The 21,565-nt window shown below is 38.6% G+C and overlaps 1 protein-coding gene across 7 annotated transcripts in view; it reads right to left on the minus strand.

Annotated features, from left to right (window-relative positions):
• RABGEF1 (RAB guanine nucleotide exchange factor 1) overlaps positions 1–21,565 on the minus strand; it is a 63,167-nt gene that overhangs the window by 34,223 nt on the left and 7,379 nt on the right. For 5 of the 7 annotated variants that reach the window (XM_045459812.1, XM_045459816.1, XM_045459814.1 and 2 more), the window contains 2 exons: positions 9,390–9,578; positions 5,622–5,788 (listed from right to left, as the gene is read on the minus strand). In XM_045459812.1, coding sequence (XP_045315768.1) covers positions 5,622–5,788; positions 9,390–9,568 — 346 coding nt within the window. In that variant the 5' untranslated portion in view covers positions 9,569–9,578. The remainder of the gene's footprint in view (positions 1–5,621; positions 5,789–9,389; positions 9,579–21,565) is intronic. The other 2 variants (XM_045459817.1, XM_045459813.1) reach the window with 1 other exon arrangement.

The following is a 21,565-nucleotide window of genomic DNA, read 5'->3' on the forward strand; positions in this document are numbered from 1 at the left end:
CAATAGAGGCAACTCAGCAGAATATTATAGGAACCAGAGGAGCCAACTCTGCGATTAGAGGTTCGAAACTTTCAGTCCCACCCACCCCCTGACTTCTTTCAGAATGCAGAGGGGATGGACATTTTTGATCACCAACAGCCAACGATTTAATCAACCATGCCTATGAAATGAAGTTGCCATAAAAATTCCTGAAGGATTAGGTCTGGGGAGTTTCCACACTGGTGAACACAACGAGGTGCTGGCTGTATGGCACACCCAGAGAGGGCATGGCAGCTTGGTGCCCGCTCCCCTATACCCTGCCCTATGCAACTCTTCCATTTGGCTAGCCCTGTGTTGTAGTCTTTGTAATACATCATAAGCATTAATGAAGTGTTTTCCTGAGTTCTGTGAGTCATTCTAACAAATTGTCAAATCTGAGAAGAGGCCTGTGGGAATCCCCAACTTCTAGATGGCTGGTCAGGAGTATGGGTGCCCAACTCATGGGGGCTGCAGCTGGCCTCTTAGGGTGGAGATAGTCTTGTGGAACTGAGCCCTTAACCTGTGGGTTTTGTGCTGACTCTGGGTAGTGTCAGAAAAAGGAATGAATTGTTGGGACACCCAGTTGGTGCCAAAGAATAAAAGACACTAAATATGCGATAATGGGGAAACAATTTCTCATAATCCTTATCATGAAAATCAGAAAACAGGCATGATTATAAAATCAGTTCTAAATTCAACTTGGGGAATCATTACTTCAGTTTCATCTAAGCGCCAAACAGGCCCTCATGATTAAAGTAGCAATTTATTAGTGATCTTTCAGATGACGTAATCAACACTATGCTTCTATTTAACTAGCATCTGGGACATCTTGGGACAGCACTGAATGCTGGAGGATTATAGTTTTATTTTTAACTTATTTTGAAATAACCTCAAATTTACAGAAAAGCTGCCAGATTGTTACAAATAATTTCTTTATACCTTTAACTCAGATTCATGAAATTGTAACCTTTTGCTACATCTCTATTATTTTTTCTAAATTTTCAGGTGGATTGTATATAGCATGCTCTGTATCTCTTTTTTTTTAATATATGAAATTTATTGTCAAATTGGTTTCCATACAACACCAAGTGCTGATCCCAAAAGATGCCCTCTTCAATACCCATCACTCACCCTCCCCTCCCTCCCACCCCCCCATGCTCTTTATCTCTTAATATGAGTGTTTCCTAACAAGGATATGCTTTTACATAACTATAGTACAGTTACTAAAAAAAGTGTGTGGGTTTTTTTCTTACATAGGATCCAACGGAGGGTCACATCTTCGTTTGGCGGTCACGCATAGTCTCCCTTTAACCTCTAAGGGCTCCCAGCCTTCCTTTGTTTTTGTAATATTGACAATTTTAAAGAGTAAAAAGGCAAGTCATTTTATTGAATGCCCCTCAGTTTGGGTTTCTCTCTCCTTTCCTCATGACTGGATTCAGGTTATAAATTTCAGCTTAAGTATTAACATAATTCATGGTATGTTCTTCTCAAAGGATATCTGGAGGCACATAAGGTCCATTTCCCATCATTACATAGTTGCCATTTCTCTATTTGTAATTAATAAATTAGCTGTGGGACTTAATTTGAGATCATGCTCATAATTTGTTCCTCAGAAAACTTCTCTCACCTCAGATTTAACATTCACTGGTGAAATCTGCCTGAATCAATTCTTAGTATGATGACTGCAAAATGGTGATTTCTTATCTCCATCTCTCCTTGCACATTTATTAGTCAACATTCTATGGTAAAAAAGAGTTATCTCTTCTCTTTTATTTAATCATTTATCTATTTTATTAGTTGAAAGGACTAGTGGATTACTTTATTCAGGTATACTCCATTTATTGTCCTTACTTAATACTCAAATTTGACCAGTGGAAATCCACAGAAGATGGCTGCTGGGTCTTTTACATGTCCCCAAATTTTGGGCGGCCCCCCTGCTCCAGCTCCAGAATCAGTCTTTTCTCCAAGGAACCGTCAAGTTCACTTTAGCGAAGATTAATATTTAGAAACTAAGGTCTGGGTGGAAAAATTGGTATGTTTCTGTTCTAAAAATGGAAAAGATATTCTTCCTATGAGCACTGCCTTTAGATTAGTTTGTGAAAGACATGTACAAGATTCTACTCAGGGCAACAACCTCTAGTTGAGCTCTCAAAAAAAAGGACTTTTAAAACGTGTGAGCAAGTATTTCAACTTGGCCAACCAACTATGATTTATTGTGTAAGCTATAATATAGCTCACTCAATCTTACTTTAGAGATTTTAAAACTCTAAATAAACTTTCTGAGTCTTTACAGTCAAGCTATTCCATTAACTTTCTCTGAAGGGCAACCCAACTCTTAACAGGATATTAAATATTCTTCAAACTCCGTAGAAGGCTATATTTATGTTCTGTTTACAACCAACCTTCCTTGGTTTAAGAGCTTTCTTTCATGCCACCAATGGAAGCAAGAAAAATATCAAGAGCAAAGGCATTGTGTATTAATGAAGTGAAATAAAGAATACAGAACACAAAAGTTATATTTTAGTAGAGACTCAATAAATTAAAACCACATTTAGTAATAGGCTAACCTTATCCACATGCAAAGCCCAAATAATCAGTCTGAAATGCAAAGTTCATCTGGCAAAGTTATGTAAGCAGTCTGTGAAACAGAAGATCAAACAGGATCTTCTTTTGTAATACATACACATTAATCTTTTTTCAATACTTTGAGGTCTTTATCCCCATATGCTTTCTACAGACCAGAAACAACTAAAGATTAAAAATCTAAGGTAAGAATCTATCATGTGAAAAGCAGCTAAGAAGTATACTGGCTAAATATTTTTTTTAAATAAAATAACTTGGGATTGTTCCTTTTAAAGTACAAATCATCAGGGTGCCTGGATGGCTCAGTCGGCTAAGCGTCTGAACTCTTGATTTCGGCTCAGGTCATGATCTCACGGTTCATGAGTTCGAGCCCCTCATCGGGCTGTGCACTTTCAGTGCAGATTCTCTCTCTCCCCCTCTGTTCCTCCCCAACCTGTGCTCTCTCTCGCAAAATAAATAAACTTAAAAAAAAATAATAAAGTACAAATCTTCTTTCATAAAATAATGCACATTTTACACACTCTTAGGATACAATTTTTTTTAAAGTGTCAAGGAGAGTCACTGAATGTGTAGGACTATTAAGTTCTTCAGTAACAGAAACCTCGTTAAATATCTATCCGTAGCTATACATACAGATGTAGATATACATGCACATACATATACTAGAGGTCAAGGGATATAATGGGAAAAAAAATGGAACCAGGAGACTTGAGTTCTCATATATCAACATATTACAGGACCTTGAGTAAGCTGGGCTAATATTTTATGGGCTTTCATATTGTCTGTCATTTGTAAAATGAGGCAGTTACAGCCAATGGCTTTAGAACTTCTTTACTATTTCATCTGCTGTCATAGTTTACCATTTCACTCTATATCATAAATTCATAAGGTTAATGAGACTTTTCCAAAGCAAAAAACAAAATTTAAGCTAAATAGGAATGAATGGTTTTGATCAATACCCTTGAGCTCCTTACTAGTAGAGATTACTCAATCAGAAAAACAATGTGTATTTTTTTTTCTTTTTTAATGTTTATTTATTTCTGAAACAGAGAGAGACAGAGAATGAGAGGGGAGGGGCAGAGAGAGAGGGAGACAGAATGTGAAGCAGGCTCCAGGCTCTGAGCTGTCAGCACAGAGCCTGACACAGGGCTCGAACTCACAAACCGTGAGATCATGACCTGAGCCAAAGTCGGTCGTTCAACCGACTGAACCACCCAGGTGCCCCAAACAATGTGTATTTTCAACTAGCTGACATTTATTGGAGACTTAGTGTGTCAGGCACTGTGCTGAACTCTTTTAATTGGATCAGCTTCTTTAATTCTGAAGACGTGCCTATAATAGGTATTACTGTCCCTCAGAATAGACAGAGCTTAAAGAAATTAGCTTGCTCAAGGTCACAACAGCTAGTAAATCACAAAGCTGAAATGCAAAAAAGGGTGACTCCAAAGTTTATGCTCTTAACCACCATACTATACTACCTCCTAATAAATAAAGCATGAGTCAAATACGTTCTTCATTTAATCTCTAATAGGTCCTGATTATTCCCATTCTAATTACAATAGAGAAAATTGCTATAGTGACAGCTGACCAAGAAACAATTTCAAATTAATCATGTGAACAGAAAGACTATTTAAAGATTTGCTTTTATTAAAGAGAAGTGCTGTGTTTTTGGTAATAAGCAACCTTTCCTTCTTTTTTTTATGTTTAATGTTTCTTTATTTTGGGGGCAGGGGGAGGCAGAGAGGGAGGGAGACAGAGAATCCAAAGCAGGCTCCACACTAAGAGAACAAAGCCCAACGCAGGCTTGAACTCACTAACCGTGAGATGACCTGAGCCAAAGTCAGATGCTCAACGACTAAGCTACCGAGGCACCCCAGCAACCTTTTCTTTTAATAAAACAAACAACGCATTAAATCTGAAAGACAAGCAAAGTTCTTTTTTTTTTTTAAGTTTATTTATTTATTTTGAGAGAGAAAGAGAGAGCACAGAAGGGGCAGAGAGGGAGAGAAAGAGAATCCCAAGCAGGCTCCACACCGTCAGTGCAGAGCCCAGAGTGGGGCTCGAACACATGAACTGTGAGATTGTGACCTGAGCCAAAGTCTGAGGCTTAACCGACTAAGCCACCCAGGCACTCAAGGCCAGCAAAGATCTTAAGGTGTGATATTATTACTCATTTCCCTGCCTTTAGGCAGACAGAAAACCTCCTGACAATTACCCCAGATGGCAGGGTTTGTCCAAGAGAACATCTCTTCAGATAGCATCAGTCTTGTCTCCATCACCATTTCAAATTTACTGCATAACTCTGATTACCAACATAAAGGTTCAAAGACAAAGCTGACAACAGACATTCTTTCTTGCTTCCAGTTAGGCCACTTCAACTAGCCTGTCTGCTGACTGGTAGAACATGTGTAACTTTAGCAACAATCCTTTTGCGGGGTACACAGCATTTTAAGAAGCGGATGAAAAAGATAATGTACATACAAATCATGCACCAGAAAATGCCTTCTATGGGTTACTTTCACCCCTCCAAGCGCCTAAAGCAAACCTTCTCCTTTATATTCTCTATATATTTCTTCAAGATGCAAGCTGTCTCTCAAACTCTCAGAAAACCTCTTTCTTAGATGAATTTAAGCCTAGAAATAGTCAGTTCTGACAAGATATGGTTAAGTAAGGATATTATCCAAAGCAGAATAAGCCAGAATCCAAAAATTAAAGGCATAAAAAATAAAACATCCAAAAAGATAGCCATTTGGATGGGAATAAATTTTATAAACAAAACTACCCATTTCAATTTTCTTCATTCCTCCTATAGAGTAATAAACAGGTTTCTCTAACACACAATGTCCTCCAACCAAAGAGATTTTTGGTTTCATATACTGTGTGACCCTTAAACCCAATTTTGGTTTCAAATATGGGTTGATGTCCACTGAACAACTTACAGAAATTAAAAAGCAGAGCCCACATGCACTGTGGGTCTACTCTGTATCTCATCTGAGCACAGAAGGAAAAAGGAAAATTACCCTTCTTTGATCCAACCCTGGATGAAGCACTGAAGAATTTCTTCACTGTGGTAACCTTGCGGGTCTTCTCATTGGTTTTTTTTTCTTCAAACTTGGAAAATGTGAGGGATTGGGCCCCCTGGCTGCTCTGACTGCTGGCAAAGGCCTCTTCCTCCTCCCGCTGAAGTCTGCAATTCAAGAGAGATTAAGAATGAGCCAGACATCCTCCAAGTTTTCCTTGTATCTGAAGCTATTACTCAATGAATTGCAGGGAGATCTTGAATTTTTAGAAATGGAGGCTAAACATATCAAATAGGTCTGAAGTGCCTGAATGAAACTATCCCACACACTCCTAGACTTCAAAAGGAACCTTCTCCATAGATCATATTCATTTAACAATATACTAAGGTTACATAAAAGGAACTCCAGTCCTTTTCCCTAACAAGCTCAAGGTTGAAAAGGAAAAAGATAAGTATATAATGTGATAGTTCCTACAGTAGAGAGTAAAACCTAATTGCTATGAGAACATAGGAAGGAACAACTTAATCTGCTGGAGGAGACAAAGAAGGTTTTACAGTGGTGCTATTTACACCGGTCTTAAGAGGTGAATAGGGTTCCACTGAGTGAAAGGGCATTCCAGGAAGAGGGAACTACAAATGTGAAGGCATATGGTTTCCTTTGCAGATCAAGATCAGCGTAGTCACTGGTATGACCAGGTGGTTAAGAAACCTTGACTACTGAGCCCATTATAATCCTAGATTTTATCATCTAGTGGGGAACCAAGAAAAACTGTAAATCCAATAAATGACCATCATCAGATCTGTACTTTAAAAAAATAATGCAGGTTGCTATGTGATAACTTGAGGGGCAATAATTAAGAATATATTATACAGGGGCACCTGGGTGGCGCAGTCGGTTAAGCGTCCGACTTCAGCCAGGTCACGATCTCGCGGTCAGTGAGTTCGAGCCCCGCATCAGGCTCTGGGCTGATGGCTCGGAGCCTGGAGCCTGTTTCCAATTCTGTGTCTCCCTCTCTCTCTGCCCCTCCCCCGTTCATGCTCTGTCTCTCTCTGTCCCAAAAATAAAATAAAACGTTGAAAAAAAAAAAAAAAGAATATATTATACAAAGATTTAAGTGAGAAAATATAGATCTGGAAACTAAGAAAGGATGAAATTCAAGAAACTTCTTTGAGCTGGAATAAATTCTATTTATTGGTCAGATAAGTGGTATAAAGGAGAAATTAAGAATGACTCCCAAAGAAACGGGAACCCTCTTACACTGTTGGTGGGAATGCAAATTGGTGCAGCCACTCTGGAAAACAGTGTGGAGGTTCCTCAAAAAATTAAAAATAGACCTACCCTATGACCCAGCAACAGCACTGCTAGGAATTTACCCAAGGGATACAGGAATACTGATGCATAGGGCCACTTGTACCCCAATGTTTATAGCAGCTCTCTCAACAATAGCCAAATTATGGAAAGAGCCTAAATGTCCATCAACTGATGAATGGATAAAGAAATTGTGGTTTATATACACAATGGAGTACTACGTGGCAATGAGAAAGAATGAAATATGGCCCTTTGTAGCAACATGGATGGAACTGGAGAGTGTTATGCTAAGTGAAATAAGCCATACAGAGAAAGACAGATACCATATGGTTTCTTTCACTCTTATGTGGATCCTGAGAAACTTAACAGAAACCCATGGGGGAGGGGAAGGAAAAAAAAAAAAAGAGGTTAGAGTGGAAGAGAGCCAAAGCATAAGAGACTCTTAAAAACTGAGAACAAACTGAGGGTTGATGGGGGGTGGGAAGGAGGGGAGGGTGGGTGATGGGTATTGAGGAGGGCACCTGTTGGGATGAGCACTGAGTGTTGTATGGAAACCAATTTGACAATAAACTCCATATATTGAAAAAAATAAAGAGAATGACTCCCAATATTTTTTAGCTAACTGAATAAAATAGTGATGTCATTAGCTGATACAGAAGAAGGGTAGGAGGAAATGTTGGGATTGAGTAAATAAAAGAAATAAATTTGACCTTGGACCAGGTCCAACGTATTTGAGGTATTTATAATAAATCTAAAGAGCTATCTATAGAACAATGGTTCTATATGTTGAGCCCAGCAGCATCACCTGGGAACTTGCTAGAAATGCAAATTCCCAGACCTCACTCCCACCCTACTAAAGTCAGAGACTCCAAAATGAGGTCCAGTGATCCCTGTTTTGATAAGTGATTCTCATGCTTATTCAAATTTGAGAAGGAGTGCTGTAATAAAACTCAAGCAAGGTCATAAATGGAAGCAGAAAAAAATAGCCATGAAGTCATAGGTAGAAGTGTTAGTCTGAGAATGGAATAAGGACACACCTCTCTCCGAGACAAAATAGAAGTCAGCATCAAGATAGGAGTACATTTTGCTGTGGAGAGGGGAGAAAGCTGCTTTCTTCATGAAACAGGATCAGCTACTGAGATGTTCAGGAGTGCAGTGGGAAATCTGAGCAAATACTTAATGTTCTATGTCTATATTTTCTCTTTTGGACCATAGTTACTGAAAGCAGTGAGTATGCATTATAATTCTCCAAGTTCACCACAGATGCTAGAAAAGTTGTCACTCAATAAATATGGATGATTAGGTATTAAAAAACTAGCAAAAGATGTCAGAGTTCAGTCTGACGTTCTTTTATGGAGAAGTTTTACTGTTTCTAGGATGTTTTGGCAAGAGATTAACATCATTCATGGCATTTTATTCATCTCTATACTCACCAGCCATTCCATCTTTTAGTTTTTATCATAATCGTATTTCTGGATAATATAAACTACTTTGGACTAACAAACCTCATTTTTTTTTTTTTAATTTTTTTTTCAACGTTTATTTATTTTTGGGACAGAGAGAGACAGAGCATGAACGGGGGAGGGGCAGAGAGAGAGGGAGACACAGAATCGGAAACAGGCTCCAGGCTCTGAGCCGTCAGCCCAGAGCCCGACGCGGGGCTCGAACTCACGGACCGCGAGATCGTGACCTGGCTGAAGTCGGACGCTTAACCGACTGCACCACCCAGGCGCCCCACAAACCTCATTTTTAAGAAACAGTTAAATTTCCAAAATGCACACGCTCTATATACAAATCAAAAAAGTTTTTACTATTATGTGTTTATCACCATGGCAGGAGCTATGCTGGATGTATTTTAAGAATGAAAAAACTGAGGGGCGTCTGGGTGGCTCAGTCTGTTGGGCGTCCAACTTCGTCTCAGGTCATGATCTCACAGTCTGTGAGTTTGAGCCCCGCGTCAGGCTCTGTGCTGACAGCTCAGAGCCTGAAGCCTGCTTCAGTTTCTGTGTCTCCCTCTCTCTCTGCCCCTCCCCTGCTCATACTCTGTCTCTGACTCAAAAAAAAACAAAAATATTAAAAAAAAAAAAAAAAGAATGAAAAAAATGATGCCTGATGAGAGCCATGTGCTTGGTACATCAGCTAGACTACTACATTTAATGTTCACCATGAAATCTGTGTATCTCCATTCTTCTTCTCTGAGAAGTCTATTTTATCTATCTAAAAGAACTCAGTCTAACACACTCTAAACACAAAATAATTACAAGACAAAGATAAAATGAAGAAATCACTGAAAGCTATTCATTAAATGTTGACTGAGAAGAAGAAGAGAAAAAATTCACTTCTAATACTAAGCTGACTTGCTGATAGCTCACAACAGGGGAGAAAAATGGATTTTGACAATGACTGAGCTATATCTCTAACTGTATCGCTGTTAAACCACCCCTAGGTAAGTCCTTTTACCGCTCTGCCAGTTCCCAATCCTCCTGAATCTGCTTCTGCCTGGCTTTGTGGTACTCTTCCCTCCAGCACTTGGAGCAGAAACCCTGCCAAGCAGGGTTGCCATAGTAACCACATCCTTTCTTGCATAGGAGCTCCGACTGATCCACGTGAATTCCACGGCGTTCAGACTTCAGGCTCATCTTCTTTCTGCTAATCAAGTATAAACAAGAAAGTGTTGTTGCACTATCATTCTTCTATCAGCACAGGAATTGAGAACAAAAATATGAGCGAGTCCATAATCTTCAAGCTATTAGGGAGGGAAAGAAGGCTGTGAGGGAGGGAAAGAGTTTAAATACAGCAAGTTCCTGGGACACAAGGCTGCCTCAATTAGTAGAGCATGCAACTCTCGATCTTGGGTTTATGGGCTTGAACCCCACACTGGGTGCAGAGATTATTTAAAATAAAAATCTTAAAAAAAAAAATAAAGCAAACAAGTTCTTGACACAGTCATACAAAAGAAAACATTTCTTATTTCCCTCTCAATAATACATAGAACACTTTAAGAAAGAACTAATATTGGATTAACGGCCTAAATGTGACACTTGAAATTATAAAACACCTAGAAGAAACCAGAGGGAAAAAACTTCATGACATTGGATTTGATAATAGTTTCTTGGCTATGACACCAAAAACAGCACAAGCCACAAAAGGAAAACCAGACAAATGTGACTTTATCAAACCTAAAATGTCTGCATGGAAAAGTAAACAGCCCACAGAGTGAGAAGGCAACCTGTATGGAATGAGAGAAAATATTTGCAAGCCATGTATCTGCTAAGGGATTAATATTCAGAATATATAAAGAATTCCTATAGCTCAACAACAACAAAAACAAATAATCTAATGAAAAATTAGCAAAGGACTTGAATAGATAATTCTCCAAGGAAGATATACAAATAGCCAACTAACATGTGAAAAGATGCTCAACATCACTAATCAGGGAAATGCACATCGAAACCACAATGAGATACCACTTCACATCCAGTAGGATGGCTATGATGAAAAAAAAAAAAAGTCAGATAATAACAAGTGTTAGCAAGGATGTTGAGAATGCTCATACAGGGCTGCCTGGAATGTAAAACAGTGCAGCTGCTTTTGGAAGCAGTCTGACAGCTCCTCAAGCAATTAAACAGAGAGTTACCATATGACCCAGCAATTCCACTCCAAGGTATGTGTGTGTGTGTGTGTGTGTGTGTGTGTGTGTGTATATATATATATATATATATATATATATATCAAGAGATGAAAACATATGTCCACACAGAAACTTGTACACAAGTGTTTAAAACATTATCCATAATAGCCAAAAGGGGATGAATGATAAAGAAATTGTAGTATATCGATACAATGGAGTATTTGACCATAAAAAGGAATTAAATACTGATACATGTCACAACACGATCAACCTTGAAAACATTTTGCTAAGTGAAAGAATCCAGTCATAAAAGGCCACGTATTATATAATCCCCTTCATATGAATGTTCAGTATGGGGAAATCTACAGAGACAGAAAATAGATTACAGTTGCTTAGGACTAAGGGGGAGAGGGTGGGAATAAAGGAGATAGCTGAAGAGTATGAGGTTTCTTTTTGAGAGGATGAAAATGTTCTCAAGTTGGATGTCATGATGGTTGCCACTGAACTGTTTAACCTTTAAATGGGTGAATTCTATGGTATGTGAATTATACTTCAATAAAGTTGTTTTTAAAATACATATCTTGGAGATACTGCAGATTGAGGCCCAGACCACACAATAACGCAAATGTCACAATAAAGTGAGTCAAATAAATTTTTTGGTTTCCCAGTACATATATAAGTTAGGTTTACACATACTGTAGTCCATTTAGTGTTCAATTCTAAAAATTAAAAATGCAAATTTGACACTGAGATAAGGTTACAGGTAAATTAGAATATACCAGTTTTATGGATTGGAGAGGAAGTGTGAAAAACAGCAAAGAAACAAAGTCCTAGAAATTGAAGTAGGAGCAACACTTTTATCAGAGTTTTAGCTATAACAAAGTATAAAACTGTAGGATTTAAGCTTTATGTGGTAAATAACATGGCATTCATATGTAAAATGTTCAGTATCTGAGTGGTAGTTTTACTGACGTATACATAGTTATTTTAATTGTAGACTTAAAATTGCTGCATTTTATGTACTTAAAAGTAATTCTTAACATAAAAAATAATAAAAATTAAAATTAAAAATGCTTTATTGCTAAAAAATGCGAACTACCATCTGAGGTTTCAGTGAATTGTAATCACTGATCATAGATACCATAACAAATAATAATGAAAACGTTCGAAATATTGCCAGAATTACCAGATTTTGTGACACAGAAACACGGAAGTGAGCAAATGCTGTTGGCAAAATGGCGCGGACAGATTTGCTCAATGCAGGGTTGCCACACAAACCTTCAATTTGTGAAAAAATGCGGTATCTGTGAAGCTCAATAAAGCAAAGTGCAATAAAGCAAGGTATGCCTGTAAAACTCAACAGAGGAGGGCAGGATGGAAGTCACGGAGATTCAATACTGGCTTTGAAGGTGGAGCGACTATAAGCCAAGGAATGTGGGTGGCTTCTAGAAGCTGAGAATGACCTCAGTCCTATAACCAAAATGAACTAAATTCTGCCAGCATGAGTATGTCTGGAAGCAGATTTTCCCCACAGCCTCTAGAAAAGAGCCCAGGCTGGCTGACTCCTTTATTCTGACCTCTTGAGATCCTTAACAGAGTACCCAGCTGAGCCAGGCAGGACTTCTGCTTTACAGAATTTGGGGATAATAAACGGGTATTGTTTTAAGCTGCTAAATTTGTGGCGATTTGTTATGGCAACAACAGAAAACTAACAGGCCTCTTTTCCACATCTCTTTTTGGGAGCCTTTGCACATGTGTTCTAATGCTGCCCAGGGCTGTGTGCCCTGCTGTTCACATGGTGATTATTCTCTCCTACTATAGGTCTTAGCTTTCACATGGCACTGTCAGGAAGACCTTCCCTGGTTACTCTATCTAAGGTAGTACCTCCCCCAAATCCCCAACTCTCACCTCCACGCTGGCATTATTTCTCTATATCCTACCTATATTGAACAAGGCAGGGTAAGGAAAGAGTTAACCAAGCAGGCCTGAGTTGCTCAAAAATCGTGCACATTCTCAGAAGGGCCTGCTTGTGTACTGGCTCATGGTCAGCTTCTGGGAATGGAAGTCTTTATGTCTTTATGTCATAAGTGTCATTATGTTTTGTATGCTTGGAGCTTTGAACCACACTTTAGACAGTCTGCGCAAATAGTGCGATGTATGGTGAACACCTGCTTTCATTCTGGGGGGTCTGGAGTTGCATTAACTGTGGTCATACTGTGAAGGCACTTGTGCCTATGTGACCAAACTTCAATAAAAACCCTGGAATTCAAGGCATAAGTGAGTTTCCTTAACAGAAAATACCTCACACGCATTGCTACAATTTGTTGCTGGGGGATCAAATGCACCACTGGGAGAAGACTCATGAGAAGACTCAGGCCTGGTATCCTCCAAACTCTGCTCAGTGCACTGTTTTCCTTTATTGATCCTGTTTTGTATCCTCTCACCTGGGTATAAAACATCACCAGGAGAACAGGAGTTCTATGAATCCCATCAAATTACCAAACTTGGGGGGAGTGCTGGGGACTAGTGACATAGGGTATGATTATAAAGGGGTGGCATGAGGGAGCTCTTAGTGGTTACAGAATAGTCCCGTATCTTGACCGTGACACAAAACTGCTATACACACACACATGACAGATGTCAATTTCTTGGTTCTGAGAGTGTACTATAGTTATGTAAAATGTAGCCTTTGGGGAAAACTGGGCAAAGAGTACACAGGGCCTCTCTGTATTATCTTTGCAACTTCCTGTTACTCTGTCATTTCGAATTAGAGAGGTTTAAAAAATTCCACTTAAATTTTAAATGACAACACCTATGACTGAACCAATGTATAGGAGACAGTTAAACAGTGATAACTCAGGTTATTTCTAAATATGGAAAACAAGGAGAGCAAGTGAACTGCCAGAAGTGCATGCCATGATTTGAAAGGCTATGTAGTGGTGATGATAGATAGCTCTGTTTCAGTGGGGCAAAGCAGGTACAGTCAACACACCTACATTAGACATCAGAGACATATAAACAGTATATCCCCTTCAGTTAGGGAGAAACGTACGGGGATCAACCGCCTGAGACTCCATTCTGTCTTTCCTGCACAGAAAGACCTCTCTCTCCCTAATCGGTGGAGCCATAATCCAGAGGCAAGCTGCCACCACCACTGCACCCAAGAGGAAGGCCAGAGGGACATATCCAGATCCTGTTTGAGCACTGCACTCAAATAAGCAGGCTTTTATTGAGCAACCTGGGCATGAAAAATGCATAATTCAATTGGCCCACTACATTAGAGAAGACAGAGTAAAAATGATCTCTACTGCTGAGACAATGGAGAGCCCTGTGAGTTCTGCCCCCAGGCTAGTATTCAATCTGGGTTGAGGTACACTAAAAAAAAAGGACAGAGGAGTACAAATCCCAGAGTTAGGTGTGTTCTTCCTTAAGACTCTGCATAAAGCCAGATTGATCTCATAAAATCAGCAAAAACAAAAAAACATTTTGTGGATATGAGTAGCTTCCCACTATTTTCCTTATGAGAGTCCTACTTCCTGTTCTTGGGTTCAGTGCTATGTTCTCATAGTTCGTTCCTCTAGGCCGCAATTTACAAGAAACTTCCAATCAACTCTACTAAAATGATACACTGTCCTTTGACCTCAGTTAAGAAATAAAACTAATAGCTAAGCTTTTTTTCCTGAAATTTGATTTTCTCCACTTATGGAAGTGTAAGATGCTTACTCTATAAAACCTGATATATATAGACAAGTAGAAAATAAAGTAGAAAGAAGTCAAAACATCACCCAGAGACATTCACTATATTCTTGTAGTGCTTTCTCTACTCATCACTCAGTTATTTAACAAATAATTATACACTGATTTACACTCTATGACAGGCACTTTACAAAAGTAAAAGTAAAGTTTCAGTCATTTTGGCACCTGCTATGTAGTATGGGAAATATAACTATATATCTAGAAGGCCTGAAAGAAGAATTTAAAACACTATGAACAATGAGGAAATAATTAATTTTAGAATTACAAAATCACATAAAAATTTGTATTTATGTAAAACAAGCTAAATATGTGTAAATGAAATCTATGGAACTCTTACAATAGTCTAACAATAACAAGTTTGTAAATATAAAAAGATCCCATTCACAATAGTATCAAAATGTAAAACCACCCAGGAAATAACTTTAATAGTAAAATTACGTGATTTACAATAAATATTGAGAACTAAAGAAAGCTAAAGTAGTTGGTAAGGTAAGGCATACCAATTTTTACTGAGGAAATTAAATATATAAATGGCAAATGTTTAAAACATTTCAAGTTTACTACAAATGACAATAAAATCTCAAAAGACGTTTTTTTAAAGTTTATTTTATTTAATTATTTTGGGAGAGAGAGAGTGTGCAAGCACATAGGGGAGGGGCAGAGAGAGCGGTAGAGAGGAATCCCAAGCAGGCTCCGCACTGTCAGCACAGAGCCCTATGCGGGGCTCCAACTCATGAACCATGAGATCATGACCTGAGCCAAAATCAAGAGTCAGACACTTAACTGACTTAATCGCACCTTACGAAACTTTTAAAGGACTAAGGGCTATTTAAGCTTAAAAACTGAAGCAAAATTTTAAAAAGAAAAAGATTCAAATACACAAATTTAAACTTCTATCTAGTTTTTAAAAGGCCCACTTAGAAAATGGAAAGGCAAGGGCACCTGGGTGGCTCAGTGTGTTAAGCGTCCAACTCTTGATTTTAGCTTAGGTCATGGCCTCACAGTTCGTGAGATTGAGCCCGACACTGGGCTCTGTGCTGACAGTGCAGAGCCTGCTTGCGATTCTCTTTTCCTTCTCTCTCTCTCTCTCTCTCTCTCAAAATAAATATTTAAAAAAAGAAAATAGGCAAATATTTTAAGAAAATAGGACAATGAAGTATTTTATCATATTTAAAATTATATGAATAAAAAGAAACTGTAAATCTCTGATATGCAGGATAAGGATACGAGTAGACCAATCACAAAACATGAAAAGCTTCTGAGAAACAGAAACAGAATGTCGAAGGGCTTCTGCATTTTATTTTTATTTATTTATTAAAGTTTATTTATTTTTGAGAAAGAGAGAGAGAGAGAGAGAGACAGAGAGAATCCCAAGCAGGCTCCACATTCAGCATGGAGCCTGATGTGGGGCTTGATCCCACACCGTGAGGTTGAAATCAAGACTTTAATGCTCAACCAACTGAGCCACCCAGGAGCCTGTGAAGATTTCTGCATTTAAAATTTTGATATATACTACCAAAGTGGCTTCACAAAATGACTGTGTCTATCTACATTCCCACCTATTATGTATTAGAGAATCTACTTTCCTGGAAACTCATAAATAAATACAATATTACTAATCTTTATTTTGTCCATCTGAATGGCAAAAAAATAAATCATTTCTTGTTTTAATATGCACTTTCTAAACCATGTTTAATATTTACTGGCCATTAGCATAACTTCTTTGAAGAATTTAACCATTTGTGTTTTTTGCTCATTTTTCTGTGTCATCTTTTTTCCTTTATTTTCAGTCGAAGTATAGTTGACATATAATCTTTTTTTTCTCTTTATAAGTGCTCTTTTTATGTCATCTTTTAGTCCGTCACTTTATGTTATGAAGACACCACTGTTTTAATCAAAGAGTTAATATTTCAAATCTATATCCAAGTTTCACTAACTTTCGTTATCATTAAATACATTGCTTCCAAAATGAATGTAAATACCACACAGAGAAGCAGTGGCACAGTTCCAATGTTAAATACAACAAAACAAAGCATCCAAACACTAGCCTGCCCAAATAATTCCAAGTGGTAATCAAACCCATGAAATATAATGTAGAGTTTATACTGCTGGAATGAGCAAAGCCGGCAGAGCAGCATTCTTACAGAATGAGTTCTTGACAACAATCTTCTATTGTATTAAGTCGCACCCTCTCCAGATAAGTGAAATTATGATTCCAATCTGAGCATGCCACTGCCCAGGCTAACAACTCAAACTTGCACACCAAATAAACTGGCTACTCTGGTCTACTTCCTTCTATGCTCCATCCTCTCTTCCATGGCAGCAGCCAATCATTCCCCAAAGGCGAGTTTACTCGATAAGTAAATGACCAAACATTCTCTGGCTTAACTCTACTCAAACTAGCAACAAACTGCAACACATAACATGCTTTCAACCACTAACAGCTTTGTTTTTTCTCAAAGTTCTACCTCAGTTTAGCTTTGCTGCAGCCATTTCACCCTCAGCCATTTGCTGTGGCTGAGCAAAGTGATACACACACATATATCATAAGAGAAATACAAAATGCAACTAACTGCCTGGATGGAAAATGCATTTATTCAGATTTATTAGCCAGCACAATGAATTATATATCTGTATTACGTTCTAAGCCTCCGAGAAGTGTCTTGTGTGTAATAAAAATTTAATCCAATTAATCTGCAGAAATTTTCAAAAGCTAAAACCATACTGTCTGTTGTGGGTTAAATTGTGTCCCCCAAAAAGGTTGAATTCAATACTGTGAATGAAACCTGATTTGGAAATAAGCAGATGTAATTACAGAATAAGATCATACTGATTTAGGGTGGTCCCTAAATCCAGTAACTGGTGTCCTTACAAAAAGGCCCTGAAAGACACACAGACATACACACAGAGGCCACATGGCCTCAGAGGCAGAGATCGCAGTGATGTGGCTGCAAGCCAAGGAACTATAAGACAACCAGCCAGCATCTCCAGCCTTCAGAGACAACACGGCCCTGCTGACTCCTTGGTTTTAGATTTCTAGCCTCCAGAATGATGAGAGAATAAGTTTTTGTTGTTTTAAGCCAGCCCATTTGTTTATAGCAGTCCTAGGAAACTATAAAAATCATCCAGTAAGAATTGTAAACTGTAATTGTAAACAAATAATTGAAAGAAATGAGGTTTCCACAAGTTAACATAGAACTATGGGTTCACAGCATCACTTGCTCTTTACCAACTGGATAATCACATCTCCCTCCCAGTTCATGAGAACAGTCCTGGCTTATGCCTGTTGTCCTAGCAAAAAGGCATCCATTTGATTCTCAAAAGTCATCTGCTCTGGATAATAAATTACACTGTCATCTTATTTATGAACAAGCCTAGAAAACCCTCCTGTAGTCCACCTTCAAATTCCATCCTGTTCAAATAGCATCTGACTCCCTTTTGCCCACTGACAGATTGATTCTATCCCTCTGGTTCTTACAGCATTTTATATATACAGCTATTATAATACACTCTATTATAATAACTTGCTTATGTGGCCATTCCACATACACAGACACAGCATAGCACTGTTCTGCCAGGAACAGACTGAGTAATCCATACATATTTCCTAAATTTATTAAAGTATTTATTCAGAAGACCAACAAAGTACCTGCATAGACCATTTTCTTTCACTTCTGTCCCATGTACACTCTCCAGGGCCCATTGCAGGTAAGAGTCGAAAATTAAACAGCAAAATGACTAACTTACAAAGCAGGTGTTCTCAAATTTTAGCATGCATCAGTAGCACATGGAGGACTTGTTAAAGCACAGAGTACTTCCTGGCTCCTGACCCACAGTTTCGGATTCAGGAGGTCAGGGGTAGGGCCAGAGAATCTACATTCCTAAGAAGTTCCCAGGTGATGTGGCTAAGGATTACTCTTGGAGAACCACTGTGATAAAGTAAGCATAACAATTATTAAAAGATTAATTTCTTCTCATGATTTCATTACTAGTGGGAGAGTTTATTTTCTGAATACGATGGAGTAGCTTGTGGCAGACCAACACTCCTACTGAGAATGAAAAAAGCTAGATACATTTTTTTTAAATCAATGTTTAAAGGCATCAAGAAACAGATGAAGCAATCAAGACTAGAAGCCTCTGGATTCTGGAAAAAGAGACGAATGGTAGAGAAACAAAGTGACATTCTGTGGCCACTTTTTCACCAAGTACATTTGCTGATTTTGGGGCAAAAGGCTGAGAATCCAGACTACAGACAGAGGAACCACGAGAGCTTTTGGAAGAGATGAAACAAAGGCAAGAATCAAGGAGCCAAAATCCTAAGGAAAGTGGAGAGTCAAAGAGCCAGAAAGGTCTAACACAAGGCTGGTTTTTCCCTAAGGACATTTACCAAGTTCTGCAGCTGCACAGAGAGGACTTCAAAACAAAACTGAAAACGTCTGAAAATCAAAAGTGGAATTTTCAGGGGAGCCCAGCTGGCTCAGTTGGTAGAGCATGCAACTCTTGATTTGGGGTTGTAAGTTCGAGCCCCACGTTGGGTGTCGAGATTACTTAAAAATAAAATCTTTAAAGAAAAAAAAGAGTGGAATTTTCAGTAATCTCACTGTTCTCAAGAGACAAAGATTACAGCATAGAAACCACCAGGGGAAGAGATGCCTGTGAATTCACTAAACTATCAGTTGGAAGCCCCAGATGGTAGTGGTAAAGGCAAACCAGAAGGAAACCTAGCCTTAACAACCCAGCAACACAATCTCAACCATTAGCTCAATCCCTAAAAGGATTAGATGATAAGTCCCTACTCTACCTGGCTAGCAAAAGGGAGGAGACATTTCCTCTCTAAAACAATAGCACTGAGGTGCCTGGGTGGCTCAGTTGGCTAAGTGACCAGCTCTTGATTTCTGTGCCAATGGCACACAGCCTGCTTGGGATGTGCTCTCTCTCTCTCTCTCAAAAATAAATAAATAAACTTAAAAAAAAAAAAAAAAGAACAGCATCATCTGGAGCTTCATTTTATTCACAACACCCAGCATTTACCTAACTAAAAGCCAAAAAGAAAAAAACAGATGCTCAGATGATCCAGACAATGGAGTTAACAGAAAGACTTTTTATTTTATTTTAATTTTTTAGAGACAGAAAGAAATCCCAGGAGGGGGAGGGGAGAGAGGGAGAGAAGGAGAGAGGAACAAGGAGAGAGGGAGACAGGGAGACAGGAAAAGAGGGAGAGAGGGAGAAATGCAGAGAGAGAGAGGGAGCAAGGGAGAAGCAGGGCATGAGCTTACCTGATGCAGGACTCAAACTCATGAACCATGAGATCATGACCTGAGCTGAAGCTGGATGTTTAACTGACTGAGCCAATCCAGGCGCCCCAAAAGAAAGACTTTTAGGAGCACCTGGGTTGGCTCAGTTGGCTAAGCGTCCAACTTCAGTTCAGGTCATGATCTCACTGTTTGTGAGTTCAAGTCCTGCATAGGGCTCTGTGCTGACAGCTCAGAGCCTGGAGCCTGTTTCAGATTCTGTCTCTGTCTCTCTCTAGCTCTCCCCCTCCCCGCTCATGCTCTGTCTCTCTCTCTCTCTCTCTCTCTCTCTCTCTCAAAAAATAAAATAAACAATAAAAAAAAAAGAAAGACTTTTAAATAATGATAGCTATTTAAATTCCCTTTTAAAAATATAGGTAAAAAATAAATTTAAAATAGGTGAAAAAAAGAGGGTAAGAACATACTTTAAAGATGAAGAATTTCAACTGAGAATTGTAATCTATAAGAATTGAACTGAAATGCTAGATCTGAAAAGTATAATAACTAAAATTAAGAATTCAAAAGGTAGATTTAACAACAGACCAGGCCTAGCAGATGAGAGGATTAGAAACTGAAACCCAAGTCAATAAAATACATCCATACAGAAGCAGAGAGAAAAACTAATAGGAAACACAGGGGCAGGAGGAGGGCAGTGTAAAGAGAATGAGGAACACTGTGGAAAAGTCTACCAAATATGTAACTGGAGTCCCTCAAAAGAAGAGGAAAGAATGACTAAGACAGAACCAATATTAAAAGCAAGAACCAGGGCACCCGGGTGGCTCAGCCAGTCGACTGTCCAATTCTTGATTTCGGCTCAGGTCATGATCTCATGGGTTCATGAATCAAGCCCCTCGTCATGCTCTGTGCTGAGTGTGGAGCCTGCTTAAGATTCTCTCTCCCCCTCTGCTCTTCTCATCTGCTCCCACATGTGCTCTCTCTCTTTAACACAAAATTAAAAAAATAAATAAAAGGAAAGAATGAAAATTTCAAAATTGATGAAAAGACAACCCACAAATCCAAGAAATTCTGGGAACCTAAAAGCAGAAAGACACACACACACACACACACACACACACACACACACACACACAGATATAGCATACTTAAAATGTTGATAATCAAAAACAAAGAGAAACTTTTTAAAGTAACCAGTGGGAAAGAAGCACTTTGCTTTCACAGGTGCAACAATAAAACTAACAGCTAAATTCTCAAGAAACCATAAAAGCCATAAGACAACAGAATGACCTCTTAAAAAGTGCTGTAAAAAGAAAATGCCCACCTAGAATGTGGTGCTCAGTGACTATTTCCTTTAAAAATAAAGGCAGAATAAGACATTTACAGACAAACAAAAACTGAAACAATTCATTATGGGCCCACTTGCATTAGAAGAAATACCAGAGGGAACTCTTCAAATGGGAATAAAAATTAGCCTATCCCAAAGAGAAACACAGAAATACATACAAGAAGGGACGAAGAGTAATGGAAACAGTAAATATGTAAGTAAATCCACACAAATACTGATTATATACTGCAACAAAGCAGGAAAACAACAAACTGAGTTAGTACCTAAAGCTCTAGCATTACTGGAGAAGTGATAAAAGTTATAATTTGTATTAGACTGCAGTAAGTCAAGGGTATATATTACAATTGCTAGTATAATCACAAAAAGAATAGTGAAAGAATGTGTAACTAAGCAATTACTATAGGGAAAATATTAAATAATTAAATAATAAATAATCCAAGAGGGGCGCCTGGGTGGCTCAGTCGGTTGAGCCTCCGACTTTGGCTCAGGTCATGATCTCACTGTTCGTGAGTTCGAGCCTTCCGTCGGGCTCTGTGCTGACAGCTCAGAGCCTGGAGCCTGCTTTGGATTCTGTGTCTCCCTTTCTCATCTGCTCCTCCCCTGCTTGCACTCTGTCTCTCTCTCTCTCCCAAAAATAAATAAGCATTAAAAAAAT

Source organism: Leopardus geoffroyi, chromosome E3 (genome assembly GCF_018350155.1).
Source record: "Leopardus geoffroyi isolate Oge1 chromosome E3, O.geoffroyi_Oge1_pat1.0, whole genome shotgun sequence".
NCBI classification, from domain to species: Eukaryota; Metazoa; Chordata; class Mammalia; order Carnivora; family Felidae; genus Leopardus; species Leopardus geoffroyi.